Source organism: Geospiza fortis, unplaced genomic scaffold, assembly GCF_000277835.1.
Source record: "Geospiza fortis unplaced genomic scaffold, GeoFor_1.0 scaffold40, whole genome shotgun sequence".
Classification (NCBI taxonomy): Eukaryota; Metazoa; Chordata; class Aves; order Passeriformes; family Thraupidae; genus Geospiza; species Geospiza fortis.
Genome location: NW_005054297.1, coordinates 10,034,295 through 10,058,548, shown reverse-complemented (window position 1 = coordinate 10,058,548; position 24,254 = coordinate 10,034,295). Strand labels below are relative to the sequence as shown.

General features: G+C 39.9%; 1 protein-coding gene across 13 annotated transcripts in view; it reads left to right on the top strand.

Annotated features, from left to right (window-relative positions):
• Window positions 1-24,254, top strand: part of APBB2 (amyloid beta precursor protein binding family B member 2) — a 107,015-nt gene that overhangs the window by 49,304 nt on the left and 33,457 nt on the right. For 9 of the 13 annotated variants that reach the window (XM_031055387.1, XM_031055347.1, XM_031055360.1 and 6 more), the window contains 5 exons: window positions 1,242-1,304; window positions 1,750-1,835; window positions 1,945-2,005; window positions 16,495-16,641; window positions 20,932-21,059. In XM_031055387.1, coding sequence (XP_030911247.1) covers window positions 1,242-1,304; window positions 1,750-1,835; window positions 1,945-2,005; window positions 16,495-16,641; window positions 20,932-21,059 — 485 coding nt within the window. The remainder of the gene's footprint in view (window positions 1-1,241; window positions 1,305-1,749; window positions 1,836-1,944; window positions 2,006-16,494; window positions 16,642-20,931; window positions 21,060-24,254) is intronic. The other 4 variants (XM_031055392.1, XM_031055408.1, XM_031055403.1 and 1 more) reach the window with 1 other exon arrangement.

Sequence of the window (24,254 nt, the reverse complement as noted above, 5' to 3'; positions counted from 1 at the left end):
GTTGTGTCTTCTTATAGCCTAACTCATCCCAGGTCTTGAACACCTCTAGAGGTTCTTCTGTAGGTAACACAACCACCAGCAGCTGGTAATCAAAGAGAAGGGACTTGGGAGGAAAAGGTAACAACTCAATTAATTCAAAGGCACAGTAGGAAAGGGTTATTCCTGGGAGTTGTTTCTTACAAAATAATTCCTTCAGTGGGGGTATACTGAGAATGCTCCTCAGGTGAGAGGTCCACCCTGCAGATGAATACTTTGGGCCATGTTAGTGGGTACCACTTCACCTTGGGGCTGGGCTGGACAGCCCAGCAGAGCTCATCTTAGAAGGGGAAATAATTTCAGGATTTCTTATTTGGTGAAGCTATAAAGAGGTGGCTCTGGGTCTCCAAGCAATGAAATCTGGCTTTTATTGAGGACTGTGGGAATTCTCTCCAGGTGAGACAGAGGAGAGAGGCACTCCAGCATCAGCTGTTCTTCTCAAGCTTTACAGAAAAGCCTGTACCTCGCTCAGGTTGTTAAGTGCTAGACACACTGCTGGTTGTTTGATTGTACCACTGAATACCTCTGAAAATCTTTGAGAAACTTGAATGGAAAAGGATAGGGTGGGTGCTTTGTTTGGTTTGGGGTCGTTTTTTAAAAAAGCTGGTAGACTTTTCAAAACTACTTTTTCAGCAAGAAATCTCTGCATTCCTTACTAATCCTTCTTCCCTTCTTGCCCTTTTCTTGTGCTTTCTCTCTAGAAATATTTGATATTTACCTTGTGTGTATCTTACCCTTGTATATATTTTTTTTGTGTTTCAGTCTTTCTAGTCCCACTACCATTAGGGTCTTTTAACAAAAGTACCAATCAAATGGAAATCCTAATGTTTCCCCTTAATTGCTGTTGATCAAAGGCTTTAGCAGCTGTGGCCAACATTCATATTCAGATTCATTTTGCTTGCTTTTAAGATCATAGTTAAAGAGTAATTTCATTGTCTGTTCCTAATTTATATTAACTTTCCTTGTTTCGATCATTTGTTTTGGTAAGTAACTGTTAGAGGCATGTCTTCTCTCCCCTTCCCTCCAAATGCCATGCTATAGTGGAGTAAGTAGTTGAAGTTTGAGGTGATCTGTTCCCTAACCCATCCTGTAAATATCAATGCTAACAACAGTGTCTTGTGTTTTTTTTCTTTTCCTTTTTTTCTTTTTCTTTTTTTTTTTTTTTATCAATGTGCTTCTTCCTGTGTGAATAATTATGTGTCTAGAAACAGCCATGGAGTGATTTTGCTGTACTGAATGGGGGAAAGATTAATAGTGACATTTGGAAGGCAAGTATATTGTCAGATTTTAGAACCTTTACTACTATTACCCTTGTTTTTTTGCATGGCAGTGGCTGTTTTCCCCTTTTATTTTTCCATGAATGTCATTCATAACCTAGGCCAAAGTGAATGGGGGTACTGCTAGGGATGTCTAGCTCACAAACATGCTGCCTTTTCTATCTTTCCACTTGGAATGGATTCAGTCTAAACTAGCAGGGCAACTGCCATGATGTAACAAATAAGATGCCTGCACTGAATGAAATGCAGCTTGAGAAATATATATATATACACATCTCTATATCTGCATGCCTCTTTTCAACTTCAGCCAGAAATACTATCGCTTCTTTGCAGGGAGGATTTAATTTCCCTTTGAGATAAGAAATAACATGATGGTGTACTTAATACTATTATAATAGTATTAAAACTATACTAATAGCATTGCCTCCATCTCTAGGACCTGCATGCAGCCACTGTGAACCCAGACCCAAGTCTGAAGGAGTTTGAAGGAGCAACGTTACGCTATGCCTCTTTGAAGCTCAGGTACAATGACTTCAGAGGTCTCAGTGGAATGACCAACTCTGTTTTGTGTTGTGCTGTAATTTTCATATGATTTTAAGACTGATTTTGGTTTGGTTTTTTTATGTCACAGAAATGGTCCACAATCTGATGATGATGATTCTTGCAGCATCAACAGTGATCCAGAAGCCAAGGTCTGTATACATGGTATAACAATTAAAAATCTAGCAGTTGTAAGCATAAACTTGCAAGGTGCAGAATGCCTCCTAAGTTTTGAAATTAAGTGTACCCCTCCTCTTGGCACAATGTGGATTGACCATGCAAGACTAATTCCATCAAAGGAGTTTGCAGATCTAAAGCTTCATTTGGTTGGATCAGGAAAGTGTGGCTTATTTTGAAATCATGTAAGCCGGGAAATTGGATTTTAGAGCACAAGATTCCACTGTCCCACTGTAATAACTGTCCTCTTGCACAGCTAAGTGAGTGTCTGTCTCAGAGAGGACTCTGGTTTTTATTATCTTTAGATAGTTTCCAGGGGCATTCAGTGACAGAATTTTCTCTTTATTTTCAAGTTTGTCCCTTTTTAAAGTACTCGTCTTTTTTTGTGTGTGCTTCAACTTACAGCTACTAACAAGGAAGTTACCTTTTAGAACAAGAAACTTCATTTTTTGGAAGAGAGAATGCAGCCTACTTTGAAAATGAACTTCATAGAGAAAAATTAGACCGTTATGTGACAAAGCACCATAATTAAATCAAAGCTTTTACTGTTGGAATCTAAGGGTTTTGAGGAGAAAGAAGCAGCAGAAAGTTTTGTATGCTTGCATATCTATCTCCAGATTTGCCTTGTTGATAGTTTTGCCTTTTGCTTGCATCCATTATTAAGGGTGTATATGAATCTCTACAATTGAAACTACAAGTAATTTAAAAAAGTGAACCATGACACTGTGCCATACAGCTGCAGCCCTGACAGGATCTGAAGCTACTTATTTGCAGGAACAAATATGTATGTAACAGAGTTGATAATTTTAATAGCATTAATGATACATTTGAAGAGAGAAAACAGACTGATCATGGCACTTAATTTTCTTTGTCATCTTGATTATTTGGCTTGTGATATTTATTTCAGATGTAAATAGTTGTAATAGTAAGTACTTTTCTTGGCTCACTGGTAGTTTAAAAGCAAGTGCTAAATTCTGAGCACAGTAAGTGGAGTTGAAGGAGTGAGGAGCTTTAGGTTCCAGTCCTGAGAACAATAGAGTTGTTCTTTTCGTGATGAGCCTTACAGTATGGAAGGCTTTAAAGGGAGGCAGTATTTTGATATGTCTATGATTTTACCAGGTGATTTGCACTGAGTATTTCTTGAGGTGTTTCTGCATGGAGGACTATGGCAGTAGTTTTGTGGACAAATAACTTGTGCCATCACCTCCCTTCCCTCTCTCACTTGCTGTTTAAACTTCAGTATTTTTGGATCAGGTACCTCTCTGGTGTCTGTGAAATGGGACAGTGCCAAAAGCTTGTCCTCTTTTGTCTCTCACAACTGCTTTTGTTTTACCACTTCAGGCAAAACTATGCTGATAATGCTTATATGGGTAATCAAAACTGAGCACTGAAACAGTCACAGAAGTGATTGAGAGGAGCAAGACAAGAAATAGAGGAGATACTAGACATGTTTTTGCCTTTTTAAAGATCACTTGGTTCAAAGCACCTTGCCTGATTTCTGCCCAATGCAGATGCTGTGCAGGGGCAGCAGTGACCAGAGCAGGTACTGTGTGGTCCTGCAGGTGAAGCTCAGCAGTGCTGACACTGATTTGCAGCAGGAGAGGCTGAGGGCAGAGCTGTTCAGTGCATCTGCCTCTGTCCCAAGGACAGGGCAACTATGGCTATATCTCACAGGAATGGCAAGTGGTCCAGAAACAGCAGGGACAGTCTTCACTGTGGAAAATGCTCTGAGATCTTTATTTCTCACATGGATGGGAAGGGGATGGGGTAGGTAGATTCCTTGCTAGTCCATTTTACCCCAAATATGGAAAGACTGAAAGAAGTCTGATAGGCTTTGAAACAGATGACTTGAAAAAATCAAATATTTTCAGCCTTTTAGGCTCTCCCTTGCCATATTATCTGCCTTAACTATCTTTGATTGAAGCTTTTGTGGAGCAGCAAGCACAGATAAATCCTTTTTCTTCATTTCATCATAAGAGAAGAAAGGTTCTTTTAACTCATTAAACTATATATTGGAAGAATTTGTTAAAATGAACTTTGTTAGAGGTATGTTAGAGATCTTCAACCTATCTAAACTTAATAATGACATTGGCCAGTACATTTGTGGAAAAAACCAGTGTCTCTATGGCACATTTAATGCTGGATTTCAGCAAAGGGAACCGTGCCACCTTGTGGGAAGCTTTAGTACTTGTCTTTCCCCAGAGAGTCAGCTTCTGCTAAGATTGAAGCACTGCAAAAATGCCTGCTTTGGAAAAAGCATGTAATATGATTAATGTAACTGTTATAAGAAAAGTGACTTATGCAGCAACACATTTAAGTGTTGATAATTATCAGTAAAGAACAAATGTTTCTCTATGTATCACATGCTTAAGATGCAGTTCGTGGTTTCATGTCCGTGGTGTCTCGGTCAGAGATGCGGAAGGTCACAAAGGAGAAGTGGAAAGAGGAGAATTATTACCTCCAGCTTCTTGATATCATCAATTTATTTTGGTAGAAATTTCTTGAAGTGATGGCTTATTGTGCTTGATGAGGATCCTAATTCTGCATGTGAAACATGCACAGCTACAAATGAGTTTTGGATTGGTGCTTCCCAGGAGACAGATCGTAACCTTCCCGGTTAATTTATAGAGCAATGTGTGCCTTCCTAATTGAGTTTCAAGGAAGGCAAAAGATGCTTTTAGCAATCCCAGACTGTAAATTCTTCTGGGTTGTCTTTTTTTCATTGTTATAAAATACAATGTCCCTGTGTAAAAACATAGGAAGGTGCTAAATTCCTTCTTGTGTCCATATATAGAAACAGAACTGTCTCTATAGGACACGAAAGAAAGAAGCGCACACCGCTGTTCTCAAGGTGAAGAAAAGGGGAAGTTTATTTTCTGACTCTAACATTTATAGTTTTCTAAGAGTGACAGTGGATTGGAGGGTGACAGTGCCACCTCTCCAATGACACTGGACAAACCAACACTCTATCAACTTTCTCTTCCTCTATAAAGGAATGCAAAACAATGAGTTATTTACAGAAAGTGTGTGAGAAAGTTCGCTACAAGAATGTCAACATCAGAAGGCTTAGAAAATCTTAAAAAACCAGGATGACACAGAATCTCCTGGGAAACCTGTCACTGTCCCTAGGAATGGCATGGATTTTCAGATTCTCTATCCACATTGGTCTGCTCAGCAAAGTTTCGCTTTTCCAGTCTCACCATTTTAGAGCTATAGAGCATATTTAGAGCATATTTAGCTATGTCCATTATCTAAGAATGGGAAGAATGTGTTTAAACCTGTGCAAGTCCTAGGCATTTACTCCAAAAGACTGTTTTCTGCTTTAGAAACCAATAGATGCTCTGGATCTCAAAGGAAGAGAATGAGGCTATTTCCAAGAAAGAGAGCATCAGGAGATATTGATTACAAGTATTTAAATTTAGTGATTCACCTGTAGGTGAATGAAAACACACTTGAAGACATGGAAAGTGAGTTGGTGGTGATGAATTCCTAGGGATTACCTGGCCTTTAGGGTTTAACCAGGTGGCCATTGGCTAGGTGACTTGTGGCTGTTGTGGAAGTGGCCTATAGATCAAAATAATCTATCTAAGCACTATCAAAATAATTTTACAAAATACTATGTGCTCCCCAAAGATTTAATATCCAAATCTTGACTGCTTTTCTTACTATAGAAGCACGTGTATATGTTTTGGAAACATTGTATATTTGCTTCTTTCTGATCTTTTCCAGAAGAAAACATCCTGCCTAGACACAGGATCATGTGTAAATAATCAGTGTCTGTCTTTGGGGATGGACATGAATCTGATCTCTGGCTCAAGTGAAGACTTAACCTGAGAGGAGCTTTTGCCATGTCTAGCAATCCCAAGAAAGGATTCTTTTCTTAGAGTCAATTCAGCTTCTAAATTCTTGGTGCATGCGGGAGTATTCAGCATTTTCCAGCAGTCCACCTCAGCTGCGTACAGTCTTCTCACGAGCTCATAAAATGCTGCAAAAAGCCGCAGTTCAATTAATTTCAATTAATTAAATTTGAGGAGTTTATTCCATCTTAAGTCTCTTTTAAAAAGTAGATTAAATCTAAAAGAGAAATAGGGTCTCTTCAACAGTTTTTCTTCTAAAGTGGTATTTTTGCTTGGTTTTTGGATTAGGAATTTGTTTCTTTCAAAACAATCTTTTGTTTTCATTCCCTAGGAAATAGCACTGGAAGAAATCTTTACCTATTTCTTTACCCTTATAAGGGAATCACAGTGTATTAACCCATGTATTAATTTCAAGCTTCTTCTTTTTTGTGGGGCTTTTTTCTGCTTTGACTAGTTCTTCCTGACAAACTGATTCAAGTGTAATCTGCCATTCCACCTTTGCAGCTCCTGGGTAGCAATGGTGAGTGGTGGAAGTGGCTATTTCTAAACTGGTTTGTTGTTTCTGAAATCTGGCTGTTTGCCATTAGCAGCATTAAGGCACCCTCACATCTATAGAGCTGCTGCAGGTAAATGATGCAGGTGCTTGAAAATGTTCTGCTTCAAAAGCAGTTTAGGAATAGCCAACTTAAGCACTAAACTACATATCCTCAATGATTTATTTTTTTAAATAGTATTTTTCACTGTCGTGCATTAGACCTTTCAGAGGATGTGTTTGCTTGTTCTTTATCTCTGTGAATGATAGTTATTACTATTGACATCTGTTGTGTCATTAGGAAAAAATTCCTAATGTCCTGATGTGATGTACATCATAATACAGATTTCTGTCTAGAGGATATTTGCTTCCATCTTGTTCCTAATTGGAGTGTTGTTTAATCAAATATGAAGATGAGTTCAGGGCAAGGAAGATGCAGCATTTTCCCAAATCTCATGGATTTACTTTATAAGGGCATACAGAGTTACAGTATGGTTTTTTGTTATACTATATATAAAATATAAATATCTGGGATAATACTGGTTTCTCTGGGTCTGGATTGAAGGCACTTGAGACAGTAGTTCATGTTTGGACTCAGGTGTTTATTATCTCTTATCAGTAAAACAGTCTCACTACTGTGAGTTCGGCAGCTTTTCATTAGAAGGCACAAAATGGTCAACAATCTCTTGTTATAAGGTCTTTTAAGACTAAACTATCCAATTAAGAACTGACACCTAGATTATTTTCCCTTTTAACCCAATAACTGATCCCGAGGAGCCGCAATGTGGACTTTTCTGCCCAATTACAAAATGCCACCCAAACCCATGAAGAAGAAGGAAGAAGGATGAAGAAGAAACCCAGGATGACATCCTGTGCCCTCCATCTTGCTTCCATCCACAACATACTAAAAATCCCCAAACCTAAATTTATCACCAAGTGATACACCTACACTACTCTCTATAATCTATTTCACACTTTTGTGGATTCTAGTCTGTCTTGAAGTCTAGGAAACTTTCTCCATGAATGAGGGTCAAAGTCAGTGTTCCCCTGGGGGTCAGGGCACCCCAGAGCAGACAGAGAAATATTCCCGGTGCTCTGGGTTTCCACAGGATAATGTAGCCTAATTTCTCAAGCCATTCAAGATTATAATGAGATCCTGCAAAATATTACATGTCTTTCACTCCTAGGAATCCCATGTATCTCTGGGATCTAATTAACTGTGAACCTAACCTGCACAATTAGGACATGAGTGCCCAAACGGTAGGAGGGATATAGAGGAGACATTTTACTTGTAGTCTTCCTCAGACAAACACATCACAAAGCCATTCCTCATGTGAAAGAGGATGGAAACTGCTTGAATATTTACCATTATTTTCCAGGTTCGTAATGCAAGAATTACATCTTGAGCTTGGGGGCATTATCAGGATTTGTTTCGTTAAGATACGCTGTACAAAAGGTTTGCACTGGGCTGGGAGATTTCTGCAGGATTGGGAAAATAGAAGATAAATCATAAGAACACCTTTGTTTCAAATCAAAGCAAAAGATCCTCATGGCCAGTGAAGTTCCAGAGTTGACAGTGGCTGTGTCTGCCACAGGTGTGTTGACCAGCAGTTATTGCTGGGGTAAGTAAGAGCACAGGTGCCAAATGCATTACAGGAGGAGACTGGTGCAGGTGGGAGCTGTGTGGGTCATGCTTTGCCCTTGGGACAGTCACTGCCTTTGCCAGGAGTGGCCAGGTTGTGTGGGCAGTTTGGGTGCCTGCCAGTGACCACTGTCCTTGTGGGGAGGCAGCTTCCCTGGTTGCCAGTCAGGTGAGGTGACACTGGAGGGAGCCTTGCCTCTGGAATTGCGGCTGTGGGACACCCAATGTGCTGTTGTGGCCTCTCAGGCATGGGGTACTAGGAAGTGCTGGCTACGTTTGAGAAAACATGAATATACCTATTTTAAATTATTTTTTTAATGATGTTGTTTCTTCCATGGTGGCATTTTGTATTGCTTCACTAGAGCAAAGTGCTAGTGTCATCTGCAGTACTTTTCTCATGGAGGTGCACAGTCCAGTTTTTCTTGGCTGGAGTCTGTGTACAGCATCTTGCTGTGTACAACCATATAACAAACTGGTGGTTCAGTAGAACACAGAAAACCCCAGGCTGCTGATCTAAGCAAAAAAAAAATTAAGAATCTTCACTTTCTAATATTTTAATGTTGCTTATTTTAGTAGTTTTTAATCGCAGTTTATTCACTGTTTTCTGGTGCCACACAGTAAACTTTTCATGGGCCAGCAGTACTTAGGGTGTGATTGTTGAAGGAACCCTCAGGAATGGGCAGGAACTGGGAGAAGCAGCAGCTCATCATACTCATGTGCCACAGACAAAAACTTCCTGTGGCCATTGTGCAGCCCAATGGATTCTGTCAGCAAGCAGCTCCCAGTTCAGCGTAGCTGGGCCGGTACTGCTGGCACAGCTCCCTGTCAGCTCCACAGCAGCTTTGCTGCTGCAGTGCGCAGGTAATCCCAGCTTGCAGCCCCTCATGCTCCCCACTTGAGACCAACCATTTCACCTCTAAAACAATCTATGTAGCCCCTGTCAGCGTCAGCTCTGGAATGGCCTGTTGACTGTGAATTGCCTCTTGAATGTCTGTTCATCCTACTGCTACAAAATGAACTGAGAGATATTTTTGTATTTCTTTTCAATTATTTACATTACCTTGCCAGTCTAGGGCAGCTCAGGAAAATAACTTGTTCTAGTTTGTTACAGTGTTTATCATTCCATGGCATAGATGTTTAATGGACAAAAGTGCTGTTTGTATTTATGTGTCTATATAAATATGTATATGTATTTCTGTTATATATTGCACATACACATTTTGAAACCAGCATGATACAAACTTGGTGAGTTATTTGTCCATTGTGGACTAGCTGAAAGGTGCAATTGTGGAGGAAGTTAATTTAAAATCAATTAAAGTGGAACATTGAGTTGAATGACAGAGCAATATTTAGATAGCTCTAGCCAGCATGTATATTTATTTTTAGTTCTACTTGTAAATTTTACTTTAAAAAAATGAGACATTTTCCTCGTCAAAATTTTCTGCATTTCATCCAAGAGAAAAGGGATAATATTTATCTCTTAAGAGATGTGGAAGCATGAGATGTGCTTCATATATATGTGGCATATGTGCATCATAATGCCATGTTGCACATTATGCATTATTCCATATGTTTGGAAATTATGACTCCATGGTGCTTCAATGAGACAGCATGATGCTAAATGGGTCCTCAAATATGGGAGGTCACCAGGGCTCAAGATTTCTGGCCTCTGGTTTCATTTGAGTCTTTTTTGAAAAGTGGGAATTGATCAATAGTGATTTAACTTCATTGACTTTGGATCCTGTTGCAAACATAATTTCTGCAGAAATCAAATTACTTGTAATAATGCTTCTAAGGAGACATGAAATTCTAACTTTAGTGAAGCTGGAAGATTTTTCTCCATTGATTCATAAGGTCAAGAGTTCACTTAAAGGTTGGGAGCTCTTCAGGGGTTTTTGTTTCCTTTAAAATTTGGATGTCATGCATATTCCCTTTGAAATTATGCACCACAATACTAAATAAAGTACTGCTGGTGGCATTAGAAGCACTTATATATCTGTCAGCCTGAAGAAGAGCTTACACTGGGAAAATACAGCATTTAAGGTTAAAGTTAACAAGTGCAGAGCATTAGTTTTGAAGAAATGGGTGCACACATTCTTTATGCTCTGTAAACTCCTGCAGGGCTTGTCTCTACTGCCAAGCATATGTGTGTGTTTGTGGGGGTCATGTTTGTGTGTCACAGAGCAGCAAAATCTGCTTGAGTTATCCTAGCAGTTCAGTTACTCTGCAAGATAGACCTGAATTTGAACATCCTTTATTAGTTTCTAGTGAAAAATATCACTACCTTTTCTTAAATGAGGAAGCACAGGTTTTATTTCACTGTATTAAAATGAAGCCAAGCCACCCTTAGCTCTAAGCAAAGTGCATAAACACATCCCTTTAGGATCTGAAGTCAAGGTATCTGTAGAGCATCTAAAGTGAAAACCTCTTTTTGCTGAGAAGACTAGAGAAAAGAATAAGATGATTCTAATTTATTCTTCAGAAGGGGCTGTTAGAGAATGGTAGTGTCCATTCTATTTCTTGCTCAAATGTCTGGATTTTAAAAGATCTTTACCCAGCACAATGTTCCTGCAACATTTTCTTGCCTTGGTAGAGCAGGTTTAACCTCTGGCTGTAAGCCAGGGGGAACCACTGAGACAGAAGTAGTAAGCTCAAAACAAGAGAGGAACTTTTGTCATCCTACACATTGAAGTCTGCAGGTCTGGAAAAATGAGACTGTAGTGGCTTGGAGAATGAGTAAGGGACTGTGAGAGCAGAAAATTGGATACTGACCTCCTTTAAAGAAGTAATGTATTATAAAGGTTATTTTATAGTATTTGTTAAGTCCCCATATTTAATTTTAGTGGAGTTTAGTTTATAATCATCTGCCTGAAATAGCATTTATTAGTGGTTTGTGAATTCTGTTGTGACCTGAATACTTCTGTCCTTATTTTTGTATTTCATGTGCATTTTCAGTAATTCAAGTAATACAAGATGAACTGCAACAGGAAGCTGGAAATGTTGAAAAGTCTTATTAGTATGTTTTTGATTAAGCATTTTGAATTTTTTGTAGCTAAGAACTTTTATGTGACATCTGTGAATATTTTTTTGAGAAAGTAGATGCACTGCAGTCTCTTCATGTCAATTAAATGAAAGTGCTTGTTCATTAATTGCATAAGTTCTTTTTATTCTCTTGTTACTCTATCTTTGATCTTCTCTAGTATTTTCATCTGAAATCAATGTAATCTTTCTTGCTGTGTAGTAGGAAAATAAACTGGAACATACTTCTTCCTCAGAATAGAAAGGTGTTATGTTATGCTTCCAAAGAATAAAATAATATGATAGGTTTTTTTAATTTTCAAACTATCAAAGAAAATGCAAGTGAAATCTTGGTTGGCTGCATAATAAATGGTTAATTCTGTGACCTACATGCTGTGTCTGAGGCACAAACCTGCTTAGTGGTCTGTGATAAAAGACCTTATTAAATATTGTAGTGATTTACATGTCTGCAGGCGGATGCAACCTTAAAAAGGAAAAATATAAAAGGAAACAAAGGGAAACTGCTCAAAACCAAGTCCCGTGGCCTTGGAAGTAGAAAAGAAATAAGTAGCACGTATTTAAAGCATCAAGGCGAACATTCTCTTAATGCAGATGTGTTCATAGTGGCCGCCAACAGCTGTGTAATATGAAAAGCAGTCTCTCTGTGGTCTGGTAATGTACATTAGTTGTTGTTCTCAAACTGATGTTCTCATTCACTTCCACCCTGTTGTGGGATCTTTTCTATCCACACCTTTATGATCCATCCAGCTTCCAACACTACTCTGCCGTCAGTCATGTGCACTTGATCTCGTGACCTCTTTTTAGCAGGGGATTGTGTTTGCTTTGTCTTTCTCAATTATTTTATTTTTATTTTCTTTAATGCTACATGCTTAGCACTGCATGAGGCAACACCTAGAGTTTGCATTTGCTTATGGTTAGAACTTTGTCACAGTTCTCTGTCCTTGCCAAAGCTCCTTCCAGAGTTCCTCTTGGAAAGCTGCACAGAGCAGGACCCTGCCCTGTGCTGAAGGGTTTCCAATGCCAAAGAGCAAAAGTGTGATCTGTGGTTTGTTTATTTCTTCAATCCTAAAGTTCCCCAGCTTTAGGCAATGTTTTGGATCAGAACTGCACTGCAAGAGAGGTTTACAGCTCTATACAGAGTTCAGATGATAGCATTTATGAGTTTGGTTCTTAGGTTACAAATCATTAACCTTGAAACATTAATTGGATTTACAACTATTCAAACATAGCTTCCCCAGAACTGTAAAACCAAGCAGCAATAGCTGTGTTTTCATTTTCGTTCACCTGTCTTTTCCTGGGCTGGTATGTGATAAGGTGGATTTTTTTTCCTGTGTGTAACTTCTATGTACAATATCCTGTGTAGCCAGGCAGGAAATGTGAAGTGTCCAGACAAGATAAAAATACAAGATTATTGACTTACCATGGTCTAAGTGGCATTTTTTCATTCACTTCTCTCAGCCATGCAGTGTTTGTGGTAGTATCTTTGATCTTCCCAATCCCACACACCAATGCTTGCCCAGTATACAATTCCTAAGTATCTTTCTGCCTGCTGTATTTATCAACTTCTTTTGTTTTTCTTCAAATCTGTTTTTCTTTGCCAGCTCTTGAAAAGAGTCTGGGGGCAAGCAGACAGCCAGACCAGGCACAGAAAACTTTCTCTAAGAGAGAAAATAAATTAGATAAACTACTCTAAGACAAAAGTTGACACTGGGATTACTGTGAAATTATGACAGGCCAATAATTATTAACTGCCACCAATTATCTCTAAGCCTTGAGAAGAGATGCATTACAAACTGGCATTGCCAGGAACGAGCTCATAGGGTCTTAATGAAGAAAACTACACGCTGTTTTTTGGCTTGACTTGGTTTGCCTCTAGGTGTTAGCTCCAGAAGACAATAGAGTGCATTATCAAAGCTCTTTGGGGTCAGAGGAAGTACTTTGTCTCTTGGCTTTCAGTGTCATTGGTGGGAGGCAGGGGACCATGATGCTGGGTTAATGTGTTAGAGTTCCAAGCAGTTCTGCTGTCACACCTAACTCAGCCAGCCATGGTAAAAATTAGGTCATATCTGACTGGAGACACTAGGTGGTTTGTTTCTGCTGGGGTTTGTGAACCCCAGTCTTCTCAGCAAGAAGAACCTCTAAATAATGAAAGAGGAAAAAAGTAACCTATAATAAAACATGAAATGGATCTCTGACAATCCAGCTGCTGACAGACATGCAGGCATGCTCAGACTTCCACCTCTCTCCCACTCCACATTTGTGTATTTATAACTTCTGCTCCACTGATGCTGAGTGGACCCTGGTATGTGTCACATGTTACTGGGTCCTCCTCTTTTCTAGTTCTGAAAATCTGCATGAGGGTCAGCCATGGCTGCTGAGCCACATCAGCACATGCACTCACTTAACCACAAAATACAAAGTTTTTGGCCTTTAGGTGTATTTTGAGCAAAAGAAAGTAACTTTATATATACACTCAGGTACATGCATTGCCTTGTGAGTAGAATGTTGAGTCTTTTTAGGGTTTATTGAGAGGTTTTTGTTTGCAGTTTTTGGGAAATTAGTTTGTTTTCTGAAGCTGTTCTAAAGCTTTTTATTTGGGTTATGGTAAGGGCTTCTTGTGAAATACACAAAAACTTGTCAGGTGCCAGAAGCCAAGGGCTTTCTCATGCCTACCTCACTTGGAAGGACCAAGAGGGAAGAAGCAGGGAAGGAAGCCAGATCCTTCACATGGAGGGCAATATGTGGGGTAGGCAAGAGTGTTGTGTTCTGCTCACTTTACTGTTTTGGCAGTGGGCTGCATCAATACAGTGGATGCTGCCACCAGAGAATTTCAAACATAGAATAAAAAAAAGGCCAGGAAAAAATAGCAAAACAGTTCACCATCTTTACTAATAAGAGACTTACCTGTTGTCAGGTTGAGTTGATAGTCTTTCATCATTTTTGGCCTTCTTAAGATACACTCTGTTCAGTGCAAGGACTGTATAGGTTGGATGGACTTCTGAGCAGTCTGGTCTGGTGAAAGGTGTGCCTGCCCACAACAGGGGATTGGAACTAAACATTCTTAAAGTCCCTTCCAACACAAAGCATTCTGTGATTCTATATTTATCCTTGTGTTCAGAAAGCAACTAACAAATTGCAGATGTGGTTGAGATGTGAAGAGCAACAAGGAAACAGTATGCTTATTGTGTGTGTTTAGTTCTTCATCTCTCTTATGACTTAGGAAATGTTTCTGTCTGCCAATATTCTGCTATTCAATTTAATATTTAAATACTTGTAAAAAACCCCTTTCTTCTGGTACAGTAGAATCAGTATTTTTAAAGCTTGCAAAGATAAATATTTAATACCCCAGTGAGTATAGGCAGCACTTTTAGCAAGATTCATGAGAATCTAATGTGCCTGAAACAATTCTGCAATCTTAAGATTAGACTACCTTAATAATTGCTGAGAAATGGGGGGGTTTTGTATCTTGTGTAGCCCTGAAGTGAAGAGGACCCCTGTGTATTGACTCCTTCTTTGTCTCCTCTTTCACCTTCTCCTTCATGGCCCTTCAGAATTGAAAGTCAGCACTTCTGTGGGTTTCCAGCAGAGCTGGGTCAGGAAGCAGCAGTGTGGGAGAATTTGCATGTTGATTCCCTTGTTTGCAAAGCAAAAGAAAAAAAGAGAAAAAAATCCACAAAAAGCTGGGAGCATGAAAGGCTTTAATTTTTTACCTACTCTCACTAAAGGGTTTTATGCAATTGCAGAGTGTATTTGCTGTCTGATACCTGAGATGAGATGCAGCCTTAATGACTCCTTGGAGTGGGTACCCGGGGTTCAGGAAGCAGGTTCTTTCCTGCTTGGTGGAGTGAGCCTGGAGTGCGTTGTGCAAACTGAAAGAAGGCTGAAGGAGAAGTTTTAAAGGGAGGGAGAAACTCATTACTCTTTTTATCCACTGGTGAATTTTATTCCTTCCTTAGTTTGCCAAAGTTGACACATTATGCATGTTTAAAATACCTTGGTGTTCTGGGGTAGGGTTTTTTTGAGGGCAGCTGTTCCCAAAGGACACACCAGTGATGGTGAGTGAGCTGGATCAGCTCACTGACTTCTCAGCAGCTTTGAGAAGGTGGCAGGTGAAGACTCAGCTTTTGAGCTCTGAAGCTGATTTATTTACTGCATCCTAAGGAGGATCGGTAGCTGCAGCATGGGCCTCTGTTGCAGCTCCTGGGCTGTGTGGCAGTGTGGCAGGGTGCTGCTGGAGGCAGCAGGGCTCCCAGCAGTCCCAGCACTGCCTTCCTTCCTGCAGCTCCCAGGAGCACACCCTGCATTCCCAAGGACCCGCAGGATGCTGCTGACAGCAAGGAAAGCGTGGCACAAGGCAGCAGCCCCAGCCATGAGTGTTGGTCTGCTATTGCTGAGCCTTTAGGGACCACCTGAAGCATTTGGTGTGTCTGCTCAGGAGGTTCAAGAAGCAGCCTGTCGAGCCCATTGCTGTGGTTCAGAGTGAAGCATCTGTAACCTTCTCTGGAAGAAGTCTTGATCTCATAGACAAACTCCTATTGACTTAGTGTGAGGTCTGTATTCCTCCCACCATGATGCCTGAGAGCAAATGAGCAGGTTTTGGGGTTTTTTTCAGAATAAGCACTTTTTATTCTCTGCCTTTGTAGATATACATGTAGGCAGTGCCATTCAATTTCTTCCATTTTGTTTTGTTTGCAAAAAGTACCATTTTCACAAAATAATGTTGCCTTGGCTTGTTCTGCCACCTGAGTGCTCTAGTTGGCTAAACATGTTTCTGCTAACAAATTGAGAGTGTTTTATTTTAAAGGTAATTTTAAATTTCTTCTAGAAAAAGCCTGCTTTCTTCTTATGATAGCTTATCTTCTTCTTAGCTTTGAATTTGTTATTGTTTGCTACTTTAGGTAAACTTACTTTAGAAATGATTGCTGTACTCCACAAAAAAGTGCAATTTTCTGGTAAAAAGCCAGACAGTGGATATCTCACAGGAGACATAATCCAGTAGTGTTCATTTTCTTTTCAATTACAGCTCTAGATTCTAGCTAAAATTTCAGTTCTATACTCTATCTACAGTTGTGGTTTTTTCCTTTATTGTTTTTGTATTTGTGTGCATCCTAATATTTACTGCTCCCTTGTTTCCTCCTTTATGTTAACAAAATTATTTTATTGGAAGGCATCACTGTTACCTCCACAGACACCTTTCATAGCAAGTCATGCATTCTTCTTCTTTCCTTTTTGAATGTTTTCACCTTGCCATTCACAAATTCTATTTTCATTTACTTATTTTTGAGTGTAAGCCCATCTACAAGGCCTTAATTTTTTTCCCATTCTAGCTGGAGACTTTTAACATTAACTGCCTAGTTGCTGTTGTATGACAGATGATTTTTGATTTATTTCTAGTGCTTTGCTGTGCGATCTCTGGGCTGGGTAGAAATGGCAGAAGAAGATCTGGCTCCTGGAAAGAGCAGTGTTGCTGTGAACAATTGCATCAGACAACTCTCTTACTGTAAAAATGACATCAGAGACACTGTTGGCATTTGGGGAGAGGTAAGAACAGAGTGAACTTCTCCTCTTGGAACATCCCTCTCACATCATAAAACATCTCAAAGGAACAATTCTGTAGACAGCTACTTCCATGTTTTGTGTTTTGGATTTCACTACCTCAGCCTGGCACTGCCAGATATATAAAAGGGTTCAGGGAAAGTGTTGACTTTTTTATTCCAAACTGCTCAGGACAGCAGATGCCCCAAAGAGCTCACTTTCATGTTACATCTGTATAGTACATACCTGTGCAGTGGCAGTGCTGGGGACACACAGGCCAAGCTGCTGAAATTCAGTGTAAATCTTCTTCTTGACCAGAGGTCTGAAAGTGATGCTTTGTAACAACATTTTCAAAGGTTTCACAATGACAAAGGGCTTTAAGGAATCCCACACTGGCAGGATTGTAGTTCTGAAATATATGAGAAGATTGGAACTGATGGACAGATGGTTTATCTTACAATGATTACTTTATCAGTGTTTCAGAAGAAAATTAATTATATGTCATCAGTCTGTCTGTTGGCTCCTCTCCAATAACTCTTGAATCTCTGCACCAGTGTCATCCAGTTTTGGAGGATGCCAGATTCCCACACACTGAGGAAAAAAGAGAGAGCCCAGCTTTCCTCTTGGTTTGCTGAAGGGTCAGTGTGCCTTCATTGTCTGAACCACAGTTCCTCTCTGCTTCTTTCTGAGTTGGCTCAGAAAGAGAGGATAACTGTGGGAACTCAGGGAAAATTGAAGGGAGCTTTAGGTTTTGTGATGTAGAAAATACTGTCAGGTATTCATCTGTCCCCAGGTGTGCTGGGGACAGATGAGGAAGAGGGAGATATTGAGGGGTCAGTAAGTGTAACAAGAAGGGAAAAGGTGAGACATACAGAGGGCATAGGAGACAAAGCCACACTAAAACATCTTTGTCATTTGATTGTTTATGGAACAACTTAAACTTCTGCCAAATCTCATTTTCTACCTCTCTCCTGACATATTTCAGAAGGATTCTACTAATGCGGATTGGCCACACCAGAACTGAATACAAAACTGACAAAAGAGTGAATGTTGTAGCTTCTAAGAGAAGAGATTTCTTTTCTAAGAGAAATGCCAAACAAACAAACAAACAAACAAAAGAAAACAAAAGAAAGACTTGTCTACATTTCAGTAAAAATTTCAGGGAAAATAGCATTCAGTCTCCCAAGTTATTGTTGCAGTCTATGGCTGCAGTTCACCATCCTAACTATGACCCCAGCAATGCTGATACACTGTGGGGGAGCAACTGGGAGAAAGTGCCCTTAAAACTTAAAATTATGTTTCAAGAAACACATTTAAAGTGTTCTATCTATTTAAAATGATTTCAGAAGGATTTTTCTATGTAAGAAGTATATATTGTACATATAAATAAACAAAATAATATTGTTTTCTTTTCTTTCTTACACCTGGGAACAGTTTTCTTTAGATAATATAGATAGACAAACAATTAAAGATGTGTCAGTCATGGGCTTTGGACTTACTGCTGACCCCAGGATAGAAAAAACCTCAGTATCATTACATGTGTGTAATTTCATCCATATTTCAGATAGCAGCACTTTTATCACCTTAAAATATATTGTTTACTTTGAACCCTCATGATTTGTTTTAAGAGTTAATGTTCACATTTTTTCTATGTCTCTCTGTCAATCCCCTTATTCTTTGTTGGAAATCCTTGCAGGTTTTCAAGCTAAGCTGGTAAAAAGTTTTGGTCCTCTTGAGTGGATGTTAAAATTAAGTGTGTTATTCATTTAAAGAAAAAAAGTCAGCCTGACAAAACAGTAGAGACACTGTGCTTGAATAGGTGGCTCCTGAAGTAAATTGTCTTCCTGATTTTAAGAGAGTTCATTACATCCAACCACATTTTCCTGCCTGCAATGTAAGGCTTCAAGAGTGATTAGAAGAGGCATGTCTTAGAAAGGAATCTGAAAAATTATACTCCATCACTGATGCATCAGATGGAGCAATTACAGCAGTAATCTATTATGGAGCTAAATGACTGCACGTAGGAATTTTAAGATTGCCTAAAGATTTACTTTAGCTAGAATATAATGAAAGTGAAATTGGGTTTAGGACTAGCCTCAAGATTTTATGATTTAAAAAACTGCAAAACAAACCACAAAACCTCCCACACCCTGGGCAAAACCCTGACCCTGCAGAAGCTTTGTTGGTGGTTTTATTGTGGAATTTCATGCCCTTTGATCCAAAAGAAATTTCCTATAAATTTTGAACTTCTACAGTTCTGTAAAATCTAACCAGAAGAGCGCTGTTCATCTGCTTGTGTTGCTCTTTTGCCATGAATTACATTTTTGTACATTACAATATCACTTACATGAAAACGATATCTTCTTGCCATTGACCTATATACTGCAGCCTGTAACACTTCCAGAAAAACTGCTGGGATTGAGCCTCTCTTTCCTTTATTCACTTTCCCTCCATGGCTCTTCTTCAAACCATCAGATCTCTGCAGCTCTTCAGCAGTCTGAGACATTAAAGCCTATGTTCAAGCTCCTAGCCTGTCTAAATAATTTCTTTTTGACCTATGCAGTGCTTTCATCTCTAAAATAGCTTTTGTATAATAAGGCAACAAAATTTAGCAAAATATATTGCTTCTGGCTGCAGACAAGTGATCCCTTGAGCACTGCAAGGATCATTTCCTGTGACTTATGTTGCTTCTCTGCCCATTCTCCAATTTTTTCAGCTAATTTGGATTCTGTTTTGTTACTCTAATCCCAATGTATTTTGCATTAATAACATATTTTTCCTTCTTGTAATAATTTCCCCTGGAACAAATATATAAGTATAAAATTGGTCCAAAAAGCAATCTGTGTGACACTTGGTAGCATTCTTCACATAATTTTACTGCTTCTGACCTCCAAGCAAATTTCTCCCTTTTTTTCTTCATGGTGTTTCTTTTTCTGTCTGCCACTAGCATCTCAGTGCTGCTGATTTACCCCATTTTTTTGCATGACTATCACAGCTACATCTGTTCTGCTTCTCTAGGAGCAGCCTATATATCCAGCCTTGCATCTCAGCCACAGATGTGCTTTTTCCATCTGGCAAAAAATGCTTGTATTGGCTTTGCTCAAACCAGGTGTCACCTGTGTCTCCCACATCCCTCTTGGTACTTGCAGTGCCAGCTCTGTGTCACAGCTTCCCTCGGAATCCCTGCTAGGAACTGGGCAGTGCCTGCCCCTTGCTGCCTTGCCTACAAACAGTGGCAGAAAGCCCTCACAGAGTGACATGAATGTATTTCTTACACAGACACAAAAGTAGGCATCATAAAGACAGCCTCTGTAACCAAGTGGGAAAAGGGTTTCTGTGTCACTGAGATGAAGAAAAAGGTCAGTTTTGAATCGTTAGTCAGTAAGGATTCAGACCCTTTCTGTTCTTTCTGTTCATGTATAGATTCTGGCACCAAAGAGAGGAAACAAATTACTCTCTATTTAGCTGATAGCTTCCACCTTCTGATCAGGAGCAGCTTGTCTTGCTGCTCAGCAATAAGTCCAGGATCATTTCTGTAGGATCTCATGGTCTGAAGAGTATGTGTACAGCCTCCAAGAAGAGGGATATTACATGTGCTAGAGGAGGCAGCAGACCTGTTACAAATGCTGTCAAGAGGACGAAGATAAGCATTTGTGAATTAGCATCAAAAGGAGAATTTTCTCTAAATTTGTTTCCTGCAAGAGAAAAAAAGCATTATCTTTGTTCTTACATGCCAGAAGAATCGGGGAGAAGTCCTGGCTCCAAGATTCTGCATTCACTAGCAGAATTCACATTCAGGTTTTAATGCTGGGTTTTCCCCTTTAATCTTTCTTCAAAGAGTAAATCCTTTGACATGTACAAATTGCTGTCTCTTCCCATAATCTATTGGGTAAATTTTAAGGAAACAAAACACTTTCAAGGAAGGAACTCTGCCTCGAAAGTACAGGTTTTGATATAAGCTTTTACTATGAGTACAGACCATGATTTCTCATATATTTGAAAGAATTTACTGAAAAACAGGTGAACACATAGCTTGTTGAATAACTCAGTAGTTTGGGTCTGAATGAGTTGTGTTTAAAAGACGTCAAAACTTTTTGTGATTGGGATTGTTTAAATATACAGTAGCAAGATAACATCTTAGATCTTTTTCACACCAGAAGCATATGAAGTTTTTTTCATTTGCTCTTGGAACAGCCCAAAACTTTGAGAAAAGATGCAGCACAGACATAACACCTTGAGCCCAGCCAGTCTGAGAGGGTGATGCACTGTGTAATTGTACTTTGTCTGGAACTGCAGGGCAAAGACATGTACCTCATCCTGGAGAATGACATGCTGAACCTGATTGACCCCATGGACCGCACGGTCCTGCACGCGCAGCCCATCGTGAGCATCCGAGTCTGGGGCGTGGGCCGCGACAACGGCCGGTGAGTCTTGGCTCTGCTTGTCTGCCTCAGTGCTATTTCAATCTGCTGATGCATACTGCACATTACTCTGTCCCAGGGCCTGAGAGAAGGTGGGTAAATTCTTCTTTTTGTTGCTGGTGTTACTTTTTAAACTCCCTGCTTTTCGTAGTGTATCGCTTGTAGGCTGTTTTGTTCAACCTGCACTGAACAAGCCTTTCAGATTAACTCAGGTGCATAAAATTGCATGTGTAACATTGATTTGTTTCAGATCTGTGTAGTACTTTTGGTTTAAAAGCATGTTTTCAAATATGTGTTGTAGTACGTTTCTCCTGCCTACATGAAAGTGTGTCTTCCTGCTGGTCCAAGTAAATGCTCTGACTGTTTGCGTGTGCTTATACTTTCTTGAGGTATTTAATATGATGGAGAAAAAAGCTGGATGGAGGGAAAAGTAATGGGTTTAGTCATTACTACTACTTCTAGTTTTTGATGTAAGAAAATCCCCAAGAATGTTGCAGAAAACTGAGATTTGTCCCTGAAATGTCCTGCCTGTGAGCTGAAGTTGCTCTTTGTAGTAGGAAGCAACCAGGAGTGTGTGCTGAAGGCCCTTCTGCCCTAGAAGCAGTCTTTCCTTAGGTTTCCTTCTTGTCTTATCTCTTGGTAGCATTCTTGTTTGTCATGTAATACTGCTGAGGAAACAGCATTGTGAAAGTGACTTATTTGGAGCAGGACAGTGAGCTGCCACCCAGTCTGATTGGCCATTTTGATGTAGTGAAAATATTGCCATTCATATGGAGAAAGTCCAGGATTGTAGCACAGTACCCATCCTGACACAAGGATGGTAAGGATTGAGTAACACCAGCAAGGTTCTGCTTTTTGTGTCCATGTTTGATAATGGTCAGGTAAGTCCTGCATGACCAATACTGGCTGTGATGGAATAACTGCATCACTGGACAAGGGAAGGGTTACTGATGTCATTTATCTGAAAGGCCTTTGACACAATCTCCTGTTACATTCTTCTTTCTAAATTGGAGAGAGATGGATTTGATGAGTGGACTGTTGGATGGATATGAAAGTGGTTGGATAGCTGCAGCCAGAGGTTACTGGTCAATGGCTCAGAGTCCCAGTGGACATCAGTGATAAGTGGTGCCCTTCAGGGATCTGCACTGGGGCCAGTGTTACTTAATATCTTCATTATTGACATAGATGAAGGGATCAAATACACCCTCAGCAAATTTGCTGATGACACCAAGCTGAGTGGTGCAGTTGACACTTCTAAAGGGCAGGATGCCATTCAAAGGGACCTGGACAGGCTCAGGAAGTGGGGACAGGGGAATCTCATGAGGTTTAACAAGACCAAACACAGAGTGCTGCAACTGGGTCAGGACAACCCCCAGTATAAGCACAGGCTGGGGGATGCACAGATCCCGAGCAGCCCTGCCAGGGAGGATTTGGTGATGCTGCTGGGTGAGAGGCTGGACATGACCCAGCCATGGGCACTCACAGCCCAGAGAGCCAAAGGTGTCCTGGGCTGCATCCAGAGCCCCGTGGGCAGCAGGGGAGGGAGGGGATTCTGCCCCTCTGCTCTGCTCTGGTGAGACTCCACCTGCAGGGCTGCAGCCAGCTCTGGGGTTCCAGCACAGGAAGGACATGGACACATTAGAGGAGGGCCACCAAGTTGATTAGAGAAATGGAGCACCTCTCCCATGAGGAAAGGCTGAGAGACCTGGGATTGTTCAGCCTGGAAAAGAAAAGGCTTCAAGGTGACCTAACTGTGACCTTTCAGTACCTGAAAGGGAGCTTATGGGAAAGATGGGGTGAGACAATTCACAAGAGCATGTAGTGACAGGACAAGGGAGAATGGTTTCAAACTGAAAAAGAGTAGGTTTAGATTACATCCCAGGAAGAAATCCTTTCCTGTGAGGGTGGTGAGGCACTGGAACAGGTTACCCAGAGAAGCTCTGGGTGCCCCATCCCTGGAAAGGTTCAAGGCCAGGCTGGATGGAGCTCTAAGCAACCTGGTCTAGTGAAAAGTGTCCCTGCCTAAGGCAGGGGAGTTGGAGCTAGATGATTTTTGAGGTCCCTTCCAACCCAAGCCCTTCTGTGATTGTCAAGATATTTGCAATAGTCAGGGTTTGGGGTTTTTTGTCTCTAAGAAATTTTTGATAGGAAATGTAATTTCAAACATGAAAAATCTTTCTCAGTAAAAGATTTTCTGAAACTTGTTTTATCTGTCTCAAAGATTGATTACCAATGGCTAAATTTCTCAAAGGGAAGGTGACTAAATATTTTAGGTGACTAAAGGTTTCTAATTTTTTTACTCTTATAAATGACTGATAGTCGATTGGGCATGGGTTAACTGGTTTTCACTTCCTTTGGTACAGATTTGTGAGAGATCTAAAAGGGGCAAATCCAGTTTGAAATGCTGGGAAGTAAAAAGGTTTTAACTCCTGATGAATAAACCACTGGAGTTCTTTGTTTGCATTAGAAAATGGGTGCATTACACATTTCCCTTCAAGTCAGTTTTTGTAGTACCTTGCTTCTGTCAGAAAATAAATAGAGCGTTTTAAGGGGCACCCAAATGTGATGCAGCTTTACAGAGTAAAAGATGCCAGCTTTGATCTTCATTATTTTTTAAGCATTTACAGTTCTTTTCCCAAATACTTACATTCCTTTGTGAAATAAAATCATTTCAGTATGTTCTTTATAAAATGAGAAGAGATGAATTTCAGTTCTAAGACTTCTGCAGAAACCTATGTCTCTATCAAGAAAAAATGTTTAGATATGGAATATGTGGGAGAAGTACAGGTCCAATTTTAAAAATACAAACAACAAGAACCCTTCAAACCCAGTTCTTCTTTTTGGTCATTAAAGGTAGCTACTTTCTCAACTGTTTTCCTGAAAGGAAGTTTTATATATGATGCTGACAATACAGAGAAATGCCAGAGGAAATAAACTCATTTTTTCTCATGTTTCTACTGTCAGTTGTGGAGAACTGTGAACACTTTCTGTGTTCAAAGTGAACATTTCTTGTTTCTAGAGAGCATGACATTTCTTGACCAGTTGCTGTAAGGAACAGCAAGAAATAGTTTATGAAATTTTAATATATATTGTGTTTAGGTATTAAACACAAAGTCAAAACCAGCTTTAATATTTCATTTGCTGGCGCACTGATCTTCTTAGCCACTTTTATTGGAATTTGGGATTTTTTCACCGTAA